The sequence below is a fragment of the Trichosurus vulpecula genome, chromosome 1 (assembly GCF_011100635.1).
Source record: "Trichosurus vulpecula isolate mTriVul1 chromosome 1, mTriVul1.pri, whole genome shotgun sequence".
Taxonomy (NCBI): Eukaryota; Metazoa; Chordata; class Mammalia; order Diprotodontia; family Phalangeridae; genus Trichosurus; species Trichosurus vulpecula.
In genome coordinates this window covers 253,398,347-253,423,394 of record NC_050573.1, presented here as the reverse complement: position 1 = coordinate 253,423,394, position 25,048 = coordinate 253,398,347, and the positions used below count along the sequence as shown (strand labels likewise).

Here is a 25,048-nt window from a genome sequence, read left to right as displayed (position 1 = left end):
TAGATGATAAACCCACCATCTAGTAAGATGAATCAAACATAAAAATATATTCTAAAACCAAACAATGTATTTTTAGGGAACTTTTTGGAAGAGCATGATGTGGGTTTGAAAGACAGCAAAACCTGAAATGTATGCACACCTCTGCCGTCCGAAGGTTAAACATGGGAATTCCCTCCCCGCCCCCCCTTGATTAGTTTTGAACGTCTGTTTCTAATTCTTATTCTGGAGGTTCACATATCCTTTCTCTCTGCTCTTAGTCCTGTTCTGGAATCTAGAGAGGGAGAAATCCAGAGTTTGTGGACTGAATGTTTGCTTCTATAGAAAATCAATTACAATTTGTTAAAAAAATGAAACAAAAAAGAACTACGATCTTTTTTTTTTTTTCCGTTTTGTATTTTAATAGCACACCTCTAAAGCACGGGGATGACCAATTATGGTCAGCTCCCTACTCGAGCTGCACATCTCACTGAAAAAGGGATGAGTATCTGGAAAATCTTTCTCACCTGGAGACAGTATTCCAGAAAACTGGTCAGGAGCTCAATGGGAGGGACTGCTGTTCCTTTAGTAGATATGTTCTCGACATCCAAATATATGTTGCAACAACGATCCCTTCAGGCAAACTTATTTTTTGTCAGTGTAGCAGAGTGCCAGGAACGAGGATCTAAGAGAGTCTTTTGTATACCTCTGCTCGGTTAAGGGCGGGTTGGTAATAGTGCCCTAAAGATAAACTGGGTGGTGAGAATTGTATTCTGCTTCTGAGAAACTACTGCCCTGCTCAGCTTAATTAAAAAAAAAAAAGCGCCAGGGAGATGGCAAGCTGAGACACTTCTTTCCTACCACTACTTTCTCCGTGATAAGACTTGAGAAATTGCTAGGAGGGGCACCTCAGTGTCTCCTGGGAGTTCTGGTGGCCCCCGCCTTACGTCAGAGGAGAGAAGCTCCTGGGGCAGAAGTATTGGGAAAGGTGAGAGAAACGGAGAAGAGAAGCAATTCTTCTGTTCCTCCTCCTTCTCCTCCTCCTCCTCCTCCCGCAGCTGCAGCCACTTCTCACTCCCACGCCACCCTCCCAGGTGGGAAGCGGCTGTTGTGCTCGCGGTTGGAGATTCCACTCCGGGTTGTCTCCCTTGCTCTTCCACTTTGCTTTTGTATTCCGTGGCTCCCCCGGAGGCAGCAGCTTCTCCCTCCTCTGCCCTTGGATCCTGCTTCCGATGGCCACAGACTGGCCAGGACGCTCCCGGGCTGTAGCCCGCTGCCTGAAATTCCTGCTGACCCTCTTGGTGAGTATGGCCGCGGGTCAGTGCACTCCAGGGGAGGGACTGGAGCCCATTGTCTCCAGCAAGCCAGCCGGGCATCCCTCCCAGGGGGGTGGGGTCGGTAGCCCTGGGGCGGGGGATCAGCCTGGGGCAGGGGTGGGGGTCAGCCTGAGTGGGCCGGGGGGGGCGGGGGGGATTTGGGAATGGTAGGGATGGATCGCCCAGGCGATCTAGAGGAGCTTGTTGGGGGAAAAGGCGACTGGGGGAAGGGAACAAGAAGAGCAACAAGCTGGGAGCGGAGCGGAGTAGGGTTTCAGCCAGGGAAGTAGACGGGCGTTTCTCGCAGCTTTCATTCCTAAACTGTGGCCTCTGGATATTTGAGGTGTGTGCGTGCCTGCATGTACCTAAGATTCTGAAGTCTGCGCAGCCACTTGGAAACCGCCTCATTCCTCAGCCCCCCTACCCCCACCCCCGCTAGGGGTACCATCCTGACCACTGGGGCGGCGGTGGCTCATTTTCGTGGGTGCGACTTGCTGAGCTCCTAGCCCTAGCGCCCAACAAAAGGGCGCATCCACTCCCGAGGTGAAAGAAAAAAGACAAAAGGATTGAGTTTCCTGAAACTTGAAAGGTCTCGGGAAATGCAAGGAGACCTGGAGCCGAGAGAGGGAGAAAGAAAGCGGTTGGGAGTAGAAGAGGAAAAGAGAGAAGCTTCCTTTTTTCCCTGGGAGGAACTTAGACTTATCCTTGGGTGGGGAGAGATGGGTGTGAAGCCGGGTGGGGCCAAACTTTGTAGCGTTTCGGGTTGATCTCGGCTTTTGCTTTAACCTTCGGGGATAATTTTTTTCAGTCTCTAGGCTTTGCCCTGAATTCGAGGTGCCCAAGGAAAGGAAAAAAAGTCAGAGGGAAAGAGACCTTATTTTGGATGGGAAGCTCCTCAGCCTCAGCTGGTGGGCGGCAGGAAGGGGAGGGAGGCAGGGAAAGGCAGCTGGGACGGCAGGAGTTTGGACAAGTTTGCTCATTCCTAATGAAATTAATAATTCATATTTATATAGCACCTCAGGGTTTAACACCTTTTGCATACATTATATCATTGTTCCCAAAGTTTGAAAATTAGTCCGGTGCGGAATGCTGTTCGTCTGAGAACGCCTTTAATGTAACATGAACTGAGGAGGTGTGTAGGGAAACTTACATTGGAGGGCAGGTTGTTATAAAATAGGCATATATAAAAAGATTAAAAGTAGTTCTTCTTTTGGACTTTGTGCCTACCCTAAGTACTTGTCTCGAGAATAAACAAAGATAAGTAGGGAAATCCTGGATGAACCCAAAAGCCAAGGAGATGGCTTTCAGGCAGCGGGTTTTCTGGTGGTGCCTAGAAATTGGGGGAGAGGCATGCATAGGGAGCAAGGAAAGGGGTCCTTTACCTTCCTGATTACTTGAGATGAGCTTGGGTTTACTTTGCAGGGCAGTAGAGGCCAGTGAAATGAATACCTCAGCCGTGCCAAATTTGTCTGCCTTTTGGTACACATATATGGTATACAAATGCCTTGTCTTTCCAACTAAGACTTCAGGGCGAGGATCTATTGCGACCTATTAGTATTCTTCATGGTGCCTCGCATAGTGCTTTGTACGAAGTGGATAAATAAATATTTGGTAACTTATTGGCTCCTCCATAAAACCCTTCTTGAATGCCTCTTCTCGGTGTGGAGGTGACCCTGTTTTCTTGAAGTCTATCCTAGTGGTGTGCAAGCTCTGGCAGGTCTTACCAAACTAGAAAGGCTTTGAAATGTCTGTTGTAGACTGGCCTATGTTGAGAGGCTCATCAGCTGTTGGTCATTAAGTGATAATTATTTTGACCACTCTAATCACAAAATTAAAGTACGAAGGATAAAGTAACAAGGATTAAAATTATAGATAATTGGAAATTTTGAAGTTGATGGATCGGTTATTATCTATAGCTATGGGGGACAATGGTCATTTAAAAACATGTAAACCTTGCCCAAGTATGGAGAAAACCTCTGCATGTGGATAAATATTTTTTTAAAGGTTTCCTTGCTTTTGTAAATCTTTTGAAAGGTATTAAAACTTTAATTTTTTAAAAAATGGTGCTTATGTAGTTATTTCTTTTCTAAACCTGATGTGTAAGACAAATAGGAAGTCTGGACTATTTGGAGGTGAAAAGATTTTGGTTTTTGTAGGTGCCTGGGGGTAGGGAGAATAGGGAAACAGCTGAGCTGGGAGTTAAGTCTTAGGAGGACTGGCCTAGGGGATAGTAGAATAATATATAGGTGTTTTATACACCTCGGTTAGTAACCTCCCTATTTCATATTTTCTTTATTTTTTTAAAAAGGGAAAAATTTAGGTAAAAGGTCTTAACTTGAGGATGTTCTTTACTAAGTTAATTTTTTTCTTTAATTTTCTCTCACCCATTCACATAATCTCTTTACAAACACCTTGCACTCATGTAGATTAATACATTTGCACCTTTACTGACTTTGCTCTTTCTATTAGTTATATAGATCCAAATGACGCATTGTTCCCAACTAGAAAGTTCATTTTCTTTTTCAGTTTAATGTAGGTGCATAGTCTAGCAACCTTTGAACAAAAATACATGTTCCTATTTTATCTAAAAACCATTAGGTCTCTGGAAAACTTAATTTTTTTTTTCTTGAAGAAATCTTTCAAAGGAAGTCTTTTTAAAATAGTAGTCAGACTTTTAACGCTATGATGAATCTTCTGCATTATTAGCAAATGGAATGGAAAGAATATATATCTTTTTGAAATCAGGTTTGAATCCCAGGTGTTCTACTTGCTACTTGTCTGGTCTTGGAGAAGTCCTTTAATATCTGTGGGCCTCAGTTTCTTCATGGGTTGGGGGTAAAGACGCTAATGTTCTTTCCAGCTCTAAATCTGTTATCCCCTATCATCTTCAATTTGTACTATATCTCCTTTTCTAAGAAGAGGAAATTGCTAAGCAGCTTTTTGATTCTCGGATTCTCCTCCCCTCAAACTATATTTGATGTTATTTTACACCCTCCCTCTCCTCACTCTTGAAGATTTTTCCAAAAAGAGAAGAAAAAAATATTGCTAGAATAGCCAACTGTTAGTAAAATTGTACAAAAGCAAACATTTGGCTTCCATTTTAAAGCAATTCAAACTTAAAACAGGTGTGATAACATGTGGGAAATGGTTTGTATTTGAAAATAGAGTTATCTACCAGTTACTTCCTAAAAAGGGCTGAAAAATCTGTTAATATATTTCTGTTTATATATCATAAAATTTGCAGTAACTCTCAAAGTATGTGCTGAAGGCTGCTTTTTTTCTTTATATGCATATTTACTCCTTGCTATTTATGAAAATGTGAGGCATAGTGGATGCAATCAGCCTCAGAGTAAGGAAAACGTGTTCAAGGCCTGCTTCTGTCACATGCTGGTCATGTGACCCCTAGCAAGTCACTCTACCTCTCAGTGGCCCAAGCCAATCTTTTGACTCTTTAATTTGACTTTATTTTTGGCTTTTTAAATTGAAGAATTTTCTCACCAGAATTCATTACCCCCTCAAAAAATTGCAAGAAAAACACTCTGTTAGGTGTTTTTGGCATTAGAAAGGACTGCCTTCATGCCTTTCATTTGTCACAGTAAACTGTATGACTGTGGCAAAATCATTTAACCATTTAGCATCCCAGGTAACTCTCTATAACCATGTTCCTATTGCTGATCTGAATTAGTGAAGAAGGTTACTAAGCAAAATAAATTGTGACATAGTATTATAATCCAATCATTTTCATAATCTCCACCTTAATGTTTTAAAACAATGTGACTCTCTTACTCATAAAGGGAAATACTGTATATGATTGGTGATATTTTATAACATTTTTTGCTTCAAAAGATTTCATTTATTACTTGCTCCAACCAAAGAAATTTGCAAACCTTCCATGCCCTGTTTTGTGATTTGCTACTGCCAAACTAAATTTGGTGGCCAAATTTCTGGTAACAAATCACAGGGTGTCGGAGCTGGATAAGAGCTTATAGATGATCTGGTCTATCCTTCTCATTTTTCAGAGGAGTGAAGGCCTGAGAGATTGTGTTTTGCTAAAGGTTACAAAGCTATTAAGTATCAGCGTAAAGATTTGAACTTAATTTTTCCAACTCCTGATTCAGAGTTCTTGTTTTTTTATTTATTTTTTAAGTAGCTGTCTAAAAGTAGAATGAGTTGCCTCAGGAGGTAACAAGTTCTCACTCTAGGGAAGTGTTCCACTGGAGAATGAGTAATCATTTATTGGGGATTGTATAGAAGGGATTCTTATTCAGATATGGGTTGGATTAAATAATTTCCCAGGCCCGTTCCAACTTTGACATTTTAGGATTTAAGGGGGGAACATGTAAATTATACTTTTAAAGCACAGTTGCTTGCAAAGATTAGGTGCTTAATAAAGATGTGTCCAATGGATTTTAAATGAAAAGAAGTAGAATGACATCTATCTGGAATTTCATTAATTTGAACTTATAAATGACACATTTGTAAAAGAGATAAATGCAATAAAAGAGAAATAATATGATTCATTATTTTAAACACAGCTTTCAAAGTATGTCAAAGCTTCGATACAGATTTCATTTAACTTTTATCCCCTGTAACACAAAGATAATGATTGTTCATAATGACAACTCTGAGAACATGCGAAGTTTTGAAGTGCCTTCTGACTCATTCTGATTCATAATTGTAGAATCTTAGAGGTCATCTAATCCAACCCTCTACCCAAATCATGAATCCCAGTTGCAACATCCCCAGCAGGTGGTTACATAGAATTTTCTTGAAGATGTTGACTGTGTCAGAGCCTAGCGCTTCCATACCCTTCCCAAAAGGCACCCGTTTCATTTTCAGACTACACAAATTGTTAGAAGGTTCTTTCCCTTATAAGATCATGGAGACAGAGCTGGATGGAGCCTCAGAAGCCATCTAGTCCAACACCCTCATTTTGCAGAGGAGGAAAATGAGATCTGAGGTTAAGTGACTTATCTAAATTCATAAAGGTAATGTCATCTGAGTGATTTGAACCCAGTTCCTGATTCTAGAGTTGTTGCTCCTTCCACTGTATATAGTTTCTTCCGTATGCTGAGCTAAGATCTTTCACCCTATAACTTCTGGCCATCATTCCTAGTTTTTCCCTTCAGTACCATATAATTTGTCTATTCCTTCTTCCACATGAGAATCAAACACCAACTAGGAATTCCAACTAGGAATCCACTCTGCCAGTGTCTCTTCTAAAACGTCATACCCAAGATGAGACATAGTACTTAAGATGTGGATTTATAAGGGTGGAATATAAGAATACTATTAACCTCCTTTGTTCTGAGCATTGCATTTTTATTATTACAGCCCAAGGTGCAATGAATTCTTTTGGCTGTAGTATCACACTGTTTGCTCCAATTGAGCTTGGATTCTATTAGAACTCCTAGTTGTTTTTTTTTTCTCCAAAAAAACTACTTTCTGGTCATATTTTCTACATTTTGTACTTATGCAATTGATTTTTTCTATCCTAAGCATGTCTTTACATTTATCCTTATTAAATTTCATCTTGCTAGCTTTAGCTTGCTCCTTCCACTAGTTGAGGTTTCATTGGCTTTTTTATCTAATATATTAGTGATTTCTACCAGCTTTGTGTCATGTATGTGTTTGATGAGCCACTACAAATTGATGAGAATTTAACGTGTGACAAAAACTGAAGACGTTCAGTGCTTAGTTTGCAATGAGGGCATGTGAATGGTTCAGATCAAAGAATTGTTTTTACACAATTCCAATGTAGCATCTGTGACTTTCTTCAAATCTCCCAAATAAAACCTGTTGAATAAAACAAAGCTAAGCTGAGTGCTGAGCACTCCACCAAAGAATGTCCACAAGGCAATATTGATGGAGTCAACAATTCCAAATCTACCTAAGATCATTCAGTCCACATTTCTCTGTCTCATGTGCAGGGATGTCAATCAGGCAATCAGCGATCATTTATCATTATTTATTAAGAACTTACTGTCTGTTAGGCACAAGTGCTAAGGATTTTAAAAAGGCAGAAAATGGCCTCTGCTTTCCCTGGGCTTACATTTGAATGGGAAAAACAATTTGCACATGTACAGGTATATAAAAACATAGCACCTTTTGAAGTTACTTTTCCTACTCTTAGATTCAAGGATGAAGTTTGTGAGTCTGTTTTACCACTACCTTAACTCATGAGTCACAATCAATGAGCTCCCTTTTAATAGCTTAATTGTGTCAGCCAGTAGACACAAAGCAAAAGTACTTTCTAAGGCGGCATTGTGAGAACAGTAGCTGTAAAGCAGTCTCCTTTCCATAAATCTAAGGCACATTCACCTTTGCTGAGATACAACAAAGTATGGATTGATTCTCTGCTGCTTGTGCTAATTTTGGCTTAAAAATTAACACCTAGAAAACACAGGTGCTCCATCAGCCACCACCACACCATCCATATGTGGAACCATTGGTTACAGCAAATAGAGAAGTTTTGAATGATGTAGATAAGTTCCCTTACCTTGGTAGTGTACTTTCCAGGGATGTACACATTAATAATGAGGTTGATACACACATTTCCAGAGCCAGCTCAGTGTTTGGGAGGCTCTGAAGGAAAGTGTGGGAGAGAAGAGGTATTAGACTGACTACCAAATTGAAGGTCTACAGAGCCATTGTGCTGACCTCATTGCTGTATGCCTGTGAAACCTGGACAATCTACTAGCACCATGCTAGGAAACTGAATTGCTTCCATTTGAATTGTCTTAGGAAGATTCTGAAGATCACCTGGCAGGATAAGATACCAGACACTGAGGTCCTTTCTCAAACTAAACTGCCAGGCATTCAAACGCCATTTCTGAGAGCACAACTCCAGTGGGCTGGCCATGTTGTTTGATGGAAAATGTATGCTTGCCAAAAAGACTATTTTATGGAGAACTCACACAGGGCAAATGTTTATGTGGTGGTCAGAAGAAGCAATACAAGGATACTCTCAAGGTTTCTCTTAACTTTGGAATTGATTGTATGATGTGGGAGACACTGGCACAGAACTGCTCAGCATGCTGTGCCCTCATCAGAGAAGGCGCTATGCTCTGTGAGCAAAGAAGAATTGAAGCAGCTCAAAAGAAGCATGAGATGTGCAAATTTAGAGAATCCACCTGAAATGTTGGTATGGACTATTTGTGCCTGACCTGTGGTAGGTAGAGCTTCTGAGCTTGTATTGGTCTGATCAGCCATTGATGGGAGAAGAAGAGGATGGAGAAATTCTCTAGACCACTCAGTTCCTTCTCAAGGGCCACTCCTACCCATAGTACCTTCACTTCCTCTCTTCTTACTTTATTCTAAATTGTCTGCAATTAGGCTTTTGACTTCATCATTCAACTGATGCTGTTCCTCCAAAGTCACCAGTAGTCTCTTAATTACCATATCTAATGGACCTTGACTGATTACTCTTACCACACACATACAATCAACTGCCAGATCTTGTTCCTGCTTTTACAGCATCCAGGGTATATACACCTCTCCATTCACATGACTACCACCTTAGTTTAGGCCCTCCTCACATACCACCAGGACTACTGTTGCCAGTTTATATTCCTACTTCAATCTCTCCCCATTCTAACTCAAGTTTCACACAGAGATGATTTTCTAAAAGTGTAGGTCTATATTATTACCCATACCTTAACACAATATACTTAATTTATTCCTATTACCTTCAGGATGAAATATAAACTCCTGTGTTTGACATTTAAAGCCCTTCACAGACTGGCCCCTTCTCACCTTCGCGTTGTTTTTAAATTTTACTCGCTTCCCTACAGACTATAATGCAGTTATGTTGGCTTATTTGTTATTCCTTATATCTATATGTTATTCCTATATCTCATATTTATGTCTTTTTACTTGTTGGCCACCATGCTTTCCCACATTGCTCCTCACTCTTAGAATCCCTGGCTTTCTTTAAGATTCAAATCAGAGCCACCTTTCTATGGAGGCATTTCCCATTCTTTCCCCCCCACTCCCAACTGCTAGAGCTATTCCTTTTAAGGCTATTTCCCATTGAATTTGTATGTATCTTGTATTTAAATCTTTATTTACATTTTGTCTTCCCCACAGAACATAAGCTTCTTGAGGGGAGTGACTGTTTTTGCTCTTTATATTTCCAGCCACAGCAGAGTTCATGGCCTGTAGCAGGGCTGTCCAAAATGCTGGCCCAGGGCCCACGTACCTGCCTATGAGCATAGAAATTTAAATAAATGCTTTAGTAAAGGAAGCCAAGCTACTGCAGAGCTCTCAATAAAATGACAAATCAAAATATGCTGTCTATTGTTTCAATAAAAACCTAAGGTTGCACAGCCCTGGCCTATAGTAAGGACTTTAAAAAAAATGCTTGTCGATTGAATAAAGCTGAGGAGCTTAGTTTTTTATCAGCTGTTAGGAGTACGATCAGTCTCTCTCCAGTCAGTGGCATTGTCCTTTCCAATTCAATCAAGGAAAATTTCTTCACAGTTTTCTTAACCAAAATAGATATCAGGGCACAAACAGGAATTTATATTTCATTAACATATCAATACATAATTATCTCTGCTATATTTTTCTTTTTTCTTGTGAAAATATTAATTAGGGGAAAGGAATTAAAGACTAACTCTTCCATAAGATATGTAGAAAATAGATATGATGACCTTAGAGGGGAAGGCACTGGTACTTAAGAACATAAGAAAAGACTCTTGGAGGAAGTAGTAGCAGTGGCTTGAGCTCAGATTTGAAAGGAAATCAGGGATTCTTAGAAGCAAAAGTCTAAAAGGAAAGTTTCCCAGGCGTGGCAGACAGTCTGTGCAAAGGTACAGAAAGAGGAGATAGTGTTCTGTGTGAAGTAGGGCAAATATGCCAGGATGGATGGACCACTAAGTGCACAGCAAAAAGTAAGTTATAAGAATACGAAGGAACCGGGTTGTGAAAAATTTTAAATAACAGTTTATTTTTGATCCTAGAGACAACATAGAGCCACTGGCATTTGAGTGTGTGGGGGTAGGGAGGGGAAATGCACTAAAAACCTGTCTAGGAAAATCACTTTGGTAGTTGTGTAATGAATAGACGAGAGTGGGTAGAAACTTTCAAAAGAAAGGCAAAATAGAAGGCTATTGTAATAGTCCAGGTGGTAGATCATAATGGCCTGAACTAGGGCATTGGCTCTGTGAGTGTAGAGAAAGGAACATGGAGATGGAAATACCAAATTTGGCAATGGACTGGATATGTGGGATGAGTGAGAAATTGAGGATGTCATTGAGGTTGTAAGTCTGGTTACCTGGAATGAAGGTGGTGCTTTCAGAAGTAATAACAAAGTTCAGAAGAGGGGAAAGTTTTCTCAGATGAGTTAAGTTGATAAGCACGTCGGACGTTTGGTGTGAAATGTCCAGTAGGTAATTTGTGATGTGAAAGGGCCTGGAGTTCAGGAGACACTTAGTACTGACTATGTAGATCTGGGAGTTATCTACATAGAGATAATAACTAAACTCAAGGGAGCCAATCAGAATAGCAAGTTACAGTATATAAAATAGAAGAGAGCACAAGACAGAACATTGGAACACACCTTTAGTTAATGGGTATGGCATGGATGACAGTCTAGCAAGGGAGGCTGAGAATGAATGATCAGATAGGTAGAAAAGAACCAAAAGAGCAAAGTGTCACAAGAACTGAGAGAAAACGAATATTCAAGAGATAAAGTTGATTAACAGTGTCAGATGCTGCAGAGAAAGGTCAAGAAGAGCATTTAGAGCAACACTTTCTATACTGCTTTGCTCAAATCCATATTTAGCATATCTGTGGCATTATCTTGATTTCTAGTCTAGTAATGCTATTAGAAAAGGAAATGAGGATAGTCTGGCCTAATTTGCTCTCTTTTTCTGCTTCCATTTAATTTTTGTTTAATTGATGCCTTTTGCTACTGTATTATTTTAATGTTGAAATAACCTACTTCCTCTACATAAGACTTTCACTTCTAACAAAGATGAAATAAAAAGAAAAATGCTCAGGAAAACTCTTCAATATGTTCACCATATCTGATAGCATATACACCATTTCCTGTGTTTACTTGCCACTAATAAACTCATCCCAGTTCATAGTGCTGAAACTCATTCTTTCTAAGTATAATCTGTACTTTTAGCAATCTCTTCCAGAATTTCCTCAGAAATCAGCATTAAACACCCCACCTTACAATTTGAAGCGAACACTTTCTTCCTCCTTTTGAAATCTGGAACTCTTTTGTCTTTCCATTCAAAAGACCCTTCTCCTCTTCTCCCTGGATATAGGTCATTGATAGTGGTTTGACGATCATTTTTACAAATTCTCTCAGTACCCTAGACAAATCCTAGTTTGTCTAGGCCAGGTGACTTGAATTCATTAAGAGCAGTTAAGACCTTAGATGGCAAAGGGCACTGAGCCTGGAATCGGGAAGACCTTGATTCAAAATCTGCTTCGTACACTTACTGTGTGACCCTGGGCAAACCACTGTCTGCCTCAGTTTTCTCAATTATAAAACGGGGTTAATAATTCTTACCTCCCAGGGTGGTTGTGAGGATGAAATAAGATAATAAAATACTGAGCACAGTGCCAGGCACAGAGTAGGGGCTTAATAAATGCCTGTTCCCTTCCCCTTCTCCCCTTTTTAATTATTTCCTTATGTATCCTATTTATTCTTGAGCTTGATTTTATTCCATTTTTTCTATCAGAAGATTTTTCTCTTTAGTAGAGAAACCAGGAACAAAATGAGAGTTGACTAAATTTTTTTTCATCTGTGATTATCTTCTAATTCAAGGGAAGTATGAGGCCTAATCCTTTTTGATCTTCATCTTATTCCTAACAAAGCTAAAAAGCCCTTTATGTTGTCCTTAGCATTTTCATAAGCCACCAGTCTATGAGGCTTTAAGTATCCTGACCTTGTTTCTGATCCCCTTAATTATGATCATCGGCTGTTAATTTTGCGGTATAGGGCAGTGATGTCAAAATCAAAAAAGAGAGCATACCATGTGGGCTGCATGTTGACTTAGAAAACCACCTGTCAATGTTATTTGTGTTTTATTGTATTTTTATTTTGTTAAATATTTCCCAATTACATATTAATCTGGTTCACAATTGGGAGTGTTTTATTTTCCACCTCCCATTATAGGGATAGGCCATTGGTATTGGAGCAATGAAAACCTAGGTTTTCATGTCTCCATGTGTGACCCAATTCAAGAGAGAACTTTGGTCTGATGACTCAATATAACCTCCATTTTATACTCCAAGCCTTCCATTGAAAACAGTGTTTATTTTAGAAAACCCACACTTATTCTCTGTAACATCACATTTTAATACATATAAAGAGTCTAACTTTGTCTTTGAATTGTATAAGTTTTCAAAATTGATAAAACAGTTCAACAGACTATTCACATAATACATCACAAAATTATTATGGGAGAGTTGAATTAATACAAGAAAATAGAGTAAAAGTGTAGTAGAATGAAATCTAGCCAAGTACCATTCACAGGGAAAAATGTAGTTTGTTCTGGGGGTATGTGTATGTATGTACATATAAATGTGTATGTATATATATGTATACACATATATGTATGTATAACAGATCTTATCCATTTCTTTTGATGTGGTTTTAAAAAATTATTTATAAATCAAATGATTTTAAATGTACTAAAAATGATAACTGTTTAACACAACCTTTTTGTAATGTAATCACTCTCCTTGACTAGTTTTATAAATTTGAAATTTTGTTAAAATAATCTCTTTTCACATTGTTGGCATTTTCTTTTTGAGAACATTTAAAGATCATCAGTAAATTCTTGTAAAATTTTGTGGATGTGTATTCTTGGGGAAGGGGGGAGAGAAAGATGACAGAGCCACAAGGAACTATGACTTTTGGAAGAAAAGAACACACAACATATAATTTAGTTGGCCAAATATGTAGTGTCCTTCCCAAAGTCATTACTCTGGGTTTGTTGTTGTTTTCTTAGGAAAGATACTGGAATGGTTTGCTGTTTCCTTCTCCAGCTCATTTTACAGATGAGGAAACTGAGGCAAATAGGGTTAAATGACTTGCCCCAGGGTCACACAACTAGTAAGTGTCTGAGGTTAGATGTGAACTTAGGAAGATGAATCTTCCTGACTTTAAGCCAGATGCTCTGGGGTTATACTTTTGGGTTGCACCTTTACTTTAATAGTCTTTTTTTTTTTTGGGAACCAATCTTTTAAATTGCTTTCAGAAACTGTATTACATTCTTAGCTCATAGAATTTTAGAGATGGAAGGGATCATTCTACATGTGAAGAAAGAGGACGAGAGTGGTTAAATGACTTGTTTGATATTATGCAGCAAGTTGATGGCAGTATGTTTTTTCTAGTGGCCTCATTGATAAATCTGAGTCTTTTAAAACAAAGCCATTTGAAGTCAAGTTTAACAAATCTAGTAGATGACAAATGAGGTCTAGTCTTTCTTCTGAGTATCAGTCCTGCTCCACAAATTGTCTGTTGGACCTTTCCAACTGGAAGCCCTGTAGACATTTAAACTCAACATAGTGAAAGCAGAGCTTGTCATCTTTCCAGCAAAACCTATCCCTCTTTTGAATTTCCCAATTTCTGTAAAGGGTACCACCATCCTTTCAGTCAACCAGGTTTGGAATGTTGTAGTCATTCTTTTACTCCCCACGCTTTCTCTATATTTCCAATCAGTTGTCAACTCTGATTAATTGTACCTCTGTTTCTCATATCCATCTACTTTTCATGTGGTGACCACTCTGGTATATCCTTCCCCCATCTTTCTTCCTCTCTCCACACAAATATGTTTGCCTTTGTGTGTGTATATATGTGTAGTATGTTGCATCAAAAGTCTTAGTGCAGCTTCAAATGACACTACAATTTTTGGAGCGCACTGTAAGATTCAAACTAGACAAAAAAATTTTCAGGCTTGTTATTCAAGTATATTATTTTTTCACTTTTTTTACTGAAAGCATTTAATTTTATATATTAATTTGAAAGATTCTCTTGTGCACAATTTAAATTAACAATTTTATGTCAAGAATAATTATCTCAAATAGTTTTGGTTTTCTTTCTAGGTCCTGAGTTTTCTCTGTGAAGCTTGCAATGATGTGACTTTCTACGTGCCTACTAAACTAGAAGCTAATGAAATTGTTGGCAAAGGTAAAATATGGCAAAATATTTTATAAAATGTAGTTTAGACTTCATTCTTTAAGCTCCCTCTTGGAAAATGGAAATAACCATAAAATTACTTGCCTTGACTGTTCAGAGAGCTATTTGGAAAGAGACAAAAATCAAAATAATCTTGACAATGCTTCTGGTCTTCATGATTTTGTTGAGTTTTGTATTTTTAAATCTTGGTCTGTGGTTTTGCAGCTGGTTGTGGTTTTTGCTTTGCAATTTTTTCCTTTTCAGTTATTATTATCTTTGTATTTCTACATCTGCTTGTTACTGCTTCCAGTTAAAATGTGAATTCCAATGATAGTTACTGTTGTAGCAAGAGGACTACAAGTAACTCAAGACTGAAGAGGGCAAGGAGTAGGGATAGCTCATAGATCTAGAGGTAGAAGGCACTGTGGAGACCATCTAGTCTGAGGGTTCATAATTTTTTTGGTCCCTCTTGTTAGTCTGGAGAAGCCCATGCACTCATCAGAATTTTTTTTTTTTTGATGATCTAATGCTCTACCTGGTGCTCCCTCTCTTAAATGACAATTTTGCTTAGTTCAGGCAGTTTTGTTGATTTTGTTTGTGTATGGGACTGCTTTTTGTTGTTTAGTCAGTTAGCAGTGGGTGACTCTTTGTGCCTGCATTTGGGGTTTTCTTGGCAAAGATATTGGAATGGTTTGCCTTTCCTTCTTCAGTTCATTTTACAGATGCAGAAACTGAAGTAAACAGTGTTAAGTGACTTGCTCAGGCTCATACAGCTTCTAAGTTTCTGAGGCTGGCTTTGAACTCAGGTCATCCTAGGGCCAGCAATCTTATCTACTGTGCAACCTAGCTGCCCCATGGTGCTACTTTAGGTCCTGGTAATGGACATATATCTCTTATAGGTTATGTACTATTTTTAAGAAATGTGATTTCCTCAAGTGAATCATAATTCCAAGTCACATACCAACTCATAATTTCAGTATTTTGTCCTTAGAAAGATGAAAATTCTTGTTTATAAAAATATTTAAAAGGCTAATAACTATTCAAAGCAGTATATTTTCAGCTGAAATATAGCTGAATCAAAACATGGATTCCTTTTTAAAAGTGCATCTCATTTAAAAATCGTTTGCAAATAATTTTTTAAAAAATTAGTAGGAATATTTGATGATTGCAACGTAACTGGGTTCTTCTCTCCCTGTTAATCATTCTTTGAAAAGTCACTTGGATTTCTGTAGAAATTTGTTTCTATTTTCATATTAGCACAATTATTTTTTTCATACAGTTAATCTGGAAGATTGCTTGAAGTCTGCAAACCTTCTTCATTCAAGTGATGCTGACTTTGGAATTTTAGAAGATGGTTCAATATATCCAAGGAATACAATTTTATTGTCTCCAAGGAAGAGGACTTTTATCATATCCCTTGTGAATACTCAGGAACGGAAACAGAAGGATATAAATGTTACATTGGAACATCAAAGGAAGGTACTCAAAAAGCATGATAGCATTTTATTAAAGAAAAAATATTAGTGTCTTTTAAAAATACCTCTCCCCCAAACTGAAGGATGATTAAGAAGTCCTGTTATTGCTTCATTTTTTACTTTGACTTCATTATAAAATCTCACATTTAACATGGTAATAAGATCTAAGCATCCTCTTGGACATAAATTGGTTGAGAATTGATAAAGTGCTGCAGTTAAAACAGAGTGAAATCTTGCATGATACATAAGTTGGAGGAAATATAATGGGGGAACTGAGTTTTCGAGCCCTCACTTATATAATTTGTTCCAGATAGGACCAACAAAACCAGAGGGACATTGCATCATAAAAGATGATTTCTGATTGAGGATATTAAAATTTGGTTGTGATTCTACCTGGCTGGTCTTTTTGCTGATTTGTCCTTGGTTTGATTACCATATATTACCATATACCATATTATGTGATGCAGTAGGAAGGTCCACTGTTATAGCTGTGTCCTGAGCCCTTATCTCTTCTCACTCTTTACTATTTCAATTAATGATCTCATTAGCTCCCATGGATTCAATTGTCATCTCTGTGCAGATGATTCTTAGATCTATTTATCTAGTTTCTGCTGACCTTTAGTCTTACATCTCCAACTGCCTCTTAGATATCTTGAGTTGGATATCTTGTAATCGCCTTAAACGCAGTGGTTCCAAAACTGAACTCATTGTCTTTTCCACAAAATCCTTCCTTACCTAACTATTCTCTATTACTTTGAAGGGTACTATCCTCCTCCCAGATCTCAGACTCACAATCTAGGTTTCATCTTTAATTCCATTCTTTCTCCCTTTCCTTCCCTCCCCTTCCCACCATATCCATTCTGTTGTAAAGTTCTATTGATTTTACCTTCACAATTTCTCTAGTACATACCTCCTTCTTTCTGCTGACACTAGTACCAGCCTGGTACAAGCCTTCATTATTTATTGAAATAGCCTCTTGTTTTCCCTGCCTCAGGTCTCTTCAAGCTGCAGCACATTTATCTACTTATCTATCAAAGTGATCTTCCTAAGGTGCAGGTCTGGTCATGTCTCTCCTCACACTACCCCTCCCCTCTAGTAATTTCCAGTGGCTCCCTATTGCCTCCATGATCAAAAAAATCCTTTGGCTTTTAAAGCCCTTCATAACCTGCCCCCTTTTACTTTTACAGTCTTTTTATACCTTACTCTCCTCTGCCTACTCTTCAATTTGCCATTTCATTGTCTTCTAGGACTTACTCACTCTTGTTCTTCTAATGACAAGCAGTCATTAACTCTGCAACTAAAGACATCTTACGTTTCACCTTAGACCCATTGTCCTGCTAAACTTGTTCTCAAGGAAGTAAGTCAGATAGAGTAGTCATCTATACAAATAGCTTTATTAAACTGCATAATATGATAAATACAGAGAATAACTACTTCTTTATCTACACAAGATAAACTAACAGAATTTAAAATGATTATATTCCTATTTTATAATAAGAGAAAAACATCAGAGTCCAAATCTTATCTCCACCCAGAGTTTGTAAATTCTTTAACCTATTATTCAGGGAAAGCCTGTTTCCTTGAAAAAAAAAAAGAAACTGACTCTCTTTGAGCTGTGTGGGTAAAAGGTATTTTTCTTTTAATCCAGTGAGATTCCAATTCAACAACAACAAAAGGATTAAAAATACTTCAGGTGTAAGATGTCAACATTCTGGTTTGCATATTCTGTAGGGCTAAAGGTAATTAATCGTGGGAGGTCCCCGGAAAGCACAACTTATTTCCCCTTAACCTCACATAGTCTTTAAAAACTATCCCACTTGGGAAATTCTAATTAGGAATTTCTGAAACCTAAGAAATTGTAAAAATGACAGTCTCAGCTAACAGGTGCTTTCCAACTCTAATTCTACACCTAGCCCTTCCATGTTTCCATGCAGGTTGTTAGAGGGAGATGATTGCTATGATGAAGATTAAGATGATTTTTTTGTAAGTCTTTTTTTGGTGATGACGTTAGTCAAATTTTTAAAGAGACTGACTTTAACTCCTTTTACATCCCACTATTTCATTTCCATTTCAATCCTAATTATTCGAGGATTTGGGTTTATGGATGTTTGAATACTTAGGAAACCAAATGCCATTTTTTCCCTTTTCTTTTAAATCTAGAAGTTGAACAAAAGAAAACTTGAAGAAACCATTCTCAGACGTTCCAAGAGAAGATGGGCTCCTATTCCATGTTCGATGCAAGAGAACTCCCTAGGCCCTTTCCCCTTGTTTCTTCAACAGGTAGAGTTTAAATTTATATACACAGATACACTCACATGGATGGAAACACACATGCATGTGCACATGCACACACACACGCACATGCATACACCCTTTGGCTTACAAAGCTTTCATTCTCAACAGCGATATATTTGTCATTTTTAACAAGGCTTCATCGCTTCAGGAGTTATATTTCATGTATTCTGTTTCTGTTTTTTTTTTTATCCAGGGCTAATTCCTTAAATTTCTCCTTGGTTCTGTTACTATGCTTTATACATTGAAGATACTTATGTGTATATATTGTATTTTTGAAATTCTCTTTCCCATGCCATAAGCATCTAAACATGTGCATTCAAAATTTATTGAAAAAAATAATTTATCATTAAATTCTGACTTTTTTCTAAATATATTATTTACTTTCTATATAGATCCAATCTGATTCAGCCCAGAAATACACTGTTTACTACTCCATCAGCGGACCTGGAGTTGACCAAAAACCCCTCAATTTATTTTATATAGAGAAAGATACTGGGAATTTATTTTGTACTGCTCCTGTAGATCGTGAGACATATGAGGCTTTTGAGGTATGAGTTTGAATTATTAATGAGGTTATTTCTGGATCATTCTGTTTGTTGCTCAGTGTTCATACTCAATATTTTTTTTTGTTGTCGTTCTCAGTGTGACTATCCTTTCGATATATTCTCAATGGGTCTTAATGTCCAAGTAAAGTATTTCTCTTGAAAATTTGTATCTGCTGCCAATTGCCTCAAATCTAGTGAGGCCATATTGTATCGTCAAAAGAACTAAGTGTATTTAGAGTCAAAGGACCTGGGTTTAATTCCTAATTCTATAACTTAATTTTTATGTAACCTAGAACAAAACATGTCACTGTCTTAAACCTTAATTTCTTCAGCTGTAAAAGGGGCTTTTGAAGATGTAATCCCACCATGTTTAAATTGAGAAGGTAATTTGTACGTGGCTAAAAAGAATTATGTCTAGGACTACATTTTCTCTTCTTTTCTGTAGAACAAGTGGAGATCTGGTATTAACAATTTGAGTAATTCTTGAAAAAAGCCCTGAGAAGGGCAGCAACAGTGATTAAAGAGTCAGAAAAAATAATCTATGTAGAACTTTAAAGACAGAATGAAAATGGAGGCTGAAGAAAATTGTACTTATGGTAACTAGAAAGTAAGGCCTGTGAGATACCACTTTACTTGCCTTACTATTCATCTTTTGAGGTGATAGAACTTTAAGGTTTACCCAATAAATATGTTTATAAAACTAGATTCAGAGATATTTAAATTTCACAGTTTTGTTAGGCTATTGAATGTTTATCATGAATTGCTATGAGATCTTCTTTATGAACAGACTAAACTATGACCAAAAAAATGTTAAAATTCAACTAACTATGCCATCTTCTAGTGTCGATATGAAGACTAAGAATTCATTTAACCTAGCCTTTGATGGCTTTTAAAAATGCAATTAATTATTTGTTTAACATTCTTACCTTCCTATTACAAAATCAATTTATTTCAAAGTTTCAGAATTGGAAGGAATCTAGTTCAACTCAAGTAACTCCTCAGTAACATATTCTTCAAATGGACATTCACCCTTTGCCTTTGCTTGAAGACCTTTCAGTAAAAGGGAACTGAGCAACTCATGAGGCAGCCTGTTCAATTTGATATATTTGATACTTGTTAGGAAGTTTTCTCAAATATCAAGAACAATTTCTCTAGTTGTAAAACTGCAACACAACTTGAACTCTAGCAGCAATATCAGTACTACTTGTCCTTTACAAAAAATTCATGGTGGTGGTACTCTTGCAAAGAAAATCTTTTGATTTTGAAGCCATCAGTTATGTTATAGCAAAAATAAAAACACAAAAAAAACTCATCAAAATCATCAAAAAATCAATCATCTTCATAGGAAAGGTAAAGCTTAAGATATTTACTACTCAATTATTTAATAGTATGTATTAGGAGAAAAGTTAAGAATTTAAAATGGAGATTATTAAACATACTTATTGGAAAATAGGGCAAATGATAATAATGAAATACACTTTGATAGCTTTTAACATATTCTGAGAATGAAAAAGGCCATATTTTCCAACTAAAATAAAAGTCCTTGGCTAATTGGAAGTCCAAGAAGTTATTACATTTGCAAAAACAGAAATTTAATAAATCAAACTGAATTGTAGACAGAAGAATAAAATTCGATATTGTCCTTGTAACAGAGAAACAAAATCTAATTGGAGAGATAGGGAAGGGATATAAATAAATATAATACAGAATAAAATGCAGAATAGAAAGCAAGTGAGTTTTGGGGTAAGAGAAGGAAGGCTTAGGAAGGCTTCATGGAGGAGGTGTCTTGAGTTTAGCCTTTAACCAAGGAAAGAATTTCAACAGGTGGATATGGAAAACTGTATTCTAATCATGAGTGATGGTGTGAGCAAAAGTATAGAGATTGGAGACGGGTCGAAGTTTGGCAAATAGCAAATTTGCTAGTTTGTCATCCAGAAAACCTATAAAAATATGAACTTGGGAAGGGAGCTTGGAGCCCACGTTGTGTAGGCCCTTAAATGCCAGGCTAAGGATTTTGACCTTTTTGTTGGCCCTTTGAAGATTTTTTTAGGTGATATTATATCTAAAACGAAGTCTACAAAGTGTGTGTCATATCAGGTGCATACTAGAATCAAGGATCAATTGCAAAGACTTTCTCTCTCCTTTAAAAAAAACATGAATTTCTTTGAACACATTAAAAGGAGAAATTTATCTGGAGAATCAGCAAGGTTAACCTCTTAATTTCTTTGCAAAGGGTAGTCTCAGAGTTAGATATGACGTTGTTTGTCCTTCATTCTCGAAGAGGACCAATAACATCAGGAAAGTGATGTTCTGACTTGCAAGTGAATTGGATTTAAGTGAGGCAGGGCTGTGCAAAGTCACCAACCTCAGTTTCTCCTCCAGAGCCATCTGGGTCCAGTGGCAAAATTTGGTTCAGAATGACTGGAGATGGCCCCAGTGAAGTAGGAGACCTTGGCCTTTTTAAGCTAAGGTCTTTTCCAGGTCTCAGTTTGTCTGAAGCAATGCCTATTCAGTCATTAAGGCTAGGTAAGAAATGAGGCAAAGAATGGCCTATTAGAATTTACCTAGTCAAAAAAGAAAAAGTAATTATTCTGGGAGGGGAAGACCTTCAGGGTTTCTGGCCAAAACTCAAACAATGACCAAATGAGGCTTGGTCTGGGATCTATTGTTGGCCAATCAATGACAGTCACAGTGATTTGGGTTTAAGGCATAGTCCTTAAAAAGGAAATCTAGCCTATAAACCCTAAGAAATCTTGCAAGGTTTCGACAGTCAACATTTATATTACTTTGGGCAGAGCACCTGCAGGTAAGGGTTTTCCTATGTGGACAGAGGGAGAGGAGGAAGAGGAAGGAAGGAAGAAGAGAGAGAGGGAAGGAGGAAGAAAGGAAGAAAAGAAAGAAGCAAAGAAGAAAAGAGAGGGAGGGAGGGAAGGAAGGAAGAAAAGAAAGAAGAGAGAGAAGAAGGGAGGAAGAAAAGAAAGAGAGGGAAGGAAGGAAGCAAGCAATATTACCCAACTGGAACAGGCCAGTTGAGTCCCTAGTGGGGTAGCTACCACTACTCACAGATTGTTGTTTGTTCTTCATTCTCGAAGAGGACCAATGGCATCAGGAAGGTGATGTGCAGATGATGTGGTCTATTGGAGGGAAGAAGTTTTGGGGTTGTTTTAACAAAACAGGTGGCCAAATAATGAAGGTTTTGAGTAAGTTTGTGGGGACCGTTTTGCCAGTCATTTGGGGAAGGGTATTTAGATCAAATCAGAAGAATTGACCTACCAAGGACAGTTTGCTAGAACAAAAAGAAATACTCAGGAATTTCCATGGGGTAGGACTGCAGAGACTGGGAATCTCTATAGGGAATATAAGAATCTTTAATGGGAATCCCTATGTGGTATTGTTTTTCCTTTTTCTTTTCCTTCTTTCTCTTGTATTCTTTTTCCTTCTTGGCCTCATTCTAGATGTAGGTATAATTTGTTGCAATATGTTAAAACAAAGTTTTATGTTTCTTGTTCTTAACTTAGAAACTAGCCGACTTATACCTTTGTATGTTGTCTTCCTCCCTATAATCCCCAACTAATAAGCTTAGTTGCTCCCACTGCTTTGAGAATAGGAATTTCTGCTCGATTGAGAAGTTTCCTTAACAGTATTGCAGTTAAATATTTTCTGCTCCACTATCTGAACACGGCTCTTAGTTTGGGTTATAAATATCCATCTCTCTTTCACTTTGGTTTTGCTAAGACTGTCATGAGATAAAACAGGGTCAATGTCCATGTTAGTAAATAACTCGCCAAAATACAGAACACTGTATTTTCTTTTTCTTAGTTATGTGTTCATTCTCTTTATGTTATTTCTACTTTCTTCCCAATTTCAAAAGATATATTTTATTTGCAAATTTGTTTCTATCACAAAGATTTCTGGGTACATTATATAAATGAACTAAGAGGAAATAGAGCTGGAGAACTGAAGTGTTCAATTGACCTACCCAGCATAACATGGCTGAGTATGGGCAGAGCTTAGAATAGCAATAGAGTTCCTGAACTCAGATGTCATTCCTCATCCTACTAGACTAGACCTATTTGGCCCCTGGCTTACCCCTCTGCATTTCTGGTTTACATTTGGAGCACAACACTTTCTAAAAATAGCCCGATATCTCTTATTGCGGTTGATATAATGTCACTTTCAATTTTGTGTTCTTTTAGTTGTGCTTTGTTGTGGTGATGAAAAAGATTTAATAAGGAAGGTGGAGACAACATCTCCAAATTTGGTTCATTGTTATCTTATTTTAATAAAGTGCTTATGTTGTTCTCTTTTTTTATAGTTGGTAGCCTATGCATCTACTCCGGATGGGTATTATTCGGACTCTCCTTTACCACTTACTATCAGAATTGAAGATGAAAATGATAACTACCCAATGTTCACAGAGACAGTTTATAATTTTGAGGTTCTTGAAGGCTGTAGAGTTGGTAAGCACATCATTAATAATAATTAACATTAAGTTTGCTCTGGGTATTGTTTAAATGTTATGCAATCGAGTTTCATATTGATTTGGTGCAGCATTAAATCATATTTTTTTTCTACTTGGCATTCAGTAGAAGCCTTCTCTAAAGGAATTCCTTCTGTAGGAAGCTATCCATTATTTAATCTTGATCATACAACTTCAGCTTTAAACAGATCCCTTGCTTCTCTCATTTCTCTGTGTTGTTGCTAGTGTTTGTTAGCCCCTGCAATAAAGACTAAGAGGATCAGGTGAAGTCAGGTTGATATAAATCAGTGATTAAACCAAAACCCCAAATATCTACTTTAGCCATTATTTATGTTGTGTTTTCTGTCTGCTTACTTAACTATCCCTGACAATTTAGCAAGAGGTTTCTTTAACAAAAATTTACCATTCTTGCTTAGCCCATCTCCACACCCCCATCCCTTTTCACCACCTAAAGAAAGAAAAACATGATGTGGATTTTATCAAAATTCCCATTGTAAGTGTCCAAACTCATTGCTTTTTTGTTTTTTTTTAAATTTTCTATTATTTTTTAAATTTTGAGTTCCAAATTCTTTCCATCTTCTATTCCCTCCTCCACCCACTAAGAAGGCAAGTGATGTGCTCATTATACACCTGAAGTCATGAAAAATATATTTTTGTTTATTTTATTTTTTAAACAGTTTATTTTACCAGAACACAAATACAAGATAGAAAATAGAAAAAAGAAACAAAAACATATTGTAAACTTAAATATTGAAACTTAAATGTAAAGTAAGAAAGAAAAAAAAGCATGTCATGTGCATAGCAGAACATAGGAGAGGATTCAAAATATGTAACAAATCTTCATTTCAAGAAATGATAAATAATACACCTTACATTGAGAATTGTCCATCTTTTCTTTGCTTCCTTGTCTTTTCTTTTGTTCTCTGCTGTGTACTTTTTAACTTTGTTCTTTTTCCCCCTCCCACCAGCACCCCAGGAGGCTACAATATAATTTAGACATTTCTTGATATATAGATAGACATACAGATATATACATGAACTTATACATATATACATGTGTATATAGACATATACTTTCCCAAACATAATCTACTCCTGATCTTTGTTTTTTGTGTTTGTACATATCTTTCATTTCCTATCCTTCCTGCCTCATTTACTTTACTTCTACCCACTACCTTGCCCTCCTATTACTTGCCTACCAACCACCCTGCCCTTCTATTACTTGCCTTCCCTCCTCTAAGGATCCCTCCCCTATCCCCCCATTCCCATTGATCTAAACTCCCTTTACCTATTCCCTCATTCTCCCCTCTAAAAATCCCTCCCCTGTCCTAATCCCTCCCTTGTCCTTTCCCCCTCACCATACACCTACCATTTTATTTCTTCTAAATTTAGAAGACTTCTACACTCTTCTAAATACACATGTATTGTTCCCTCCCAAACCCATTCCCGATGAAAGTAGGCCACCAGAACCATCAGCTCTCCTCCCTATCGAAATCCTCTGTATCCTTTCTTCTTTTTGCACCTCTTTTGTATAAAATAGTTCCTGTTTTTAGTTGTTTCTAAATGGCTTTACTTTTTAAATTCATATCATAGTCAGGTTTATCTCCCTCTTTCTTATGAGTTTGACAATTATTAATAAGAATGTTAGACATACATTTTACATTTTATGTCATATAAACGGTAAGCAATCTGTTCTTATGAATCCCTTATAGTTAGTCTTTGGTGTGTACCTTATGTTTCTCTTGGTTCTTGTATGTCAAATCTTCCATTAAGTTGAGCACTTTTTTTTTTTAACAAAGTCTTGAAAGTCAGAGGGT

General features: G+C 37.4%; 1 protein-coding gene across 2 annotated transcripts in view; it reads left to right on the top strand.

The window, feature by feature from the left end:
* The first annotated feature begins 399 nt into the window (after nt 1–399).
* The window catches only part of LOC118848515 (desmocollin-3-like), a 68,732-nt gene continuing 44,083 nt past the window's right edge, over nt 400–25,048 (top strand). For both annotated transcript variants that reach the window (XM_036757430.1, XM_036757438.1), the window contains exons 1-6: nt 400–1,277; nt 14,364–14,448; nt 15,716–15,915; nt 18,072–18,191; nt 18,599–18,754; nt 23,067–23,211. In XM_036757430.1, the coding sequence (XP_036613325.1) occupies nt 1,209–1,277; nt 14,364–14,448; nt 15,716–15,915; nt 18,072–18,191; nt 18,599–18,754; nt 23,067–23,211 (775 nt within the window). In that variant the 5' untranslated portion in view covers nt 400–1,208. The remainder of the gene's footprint in view (nt 1,278–14,363; nt 14,449–15,715; nt 15,916–18,071; nt 18,192–18,598; nt 18,755–23,066; nt 23,212–25,048) is intronic.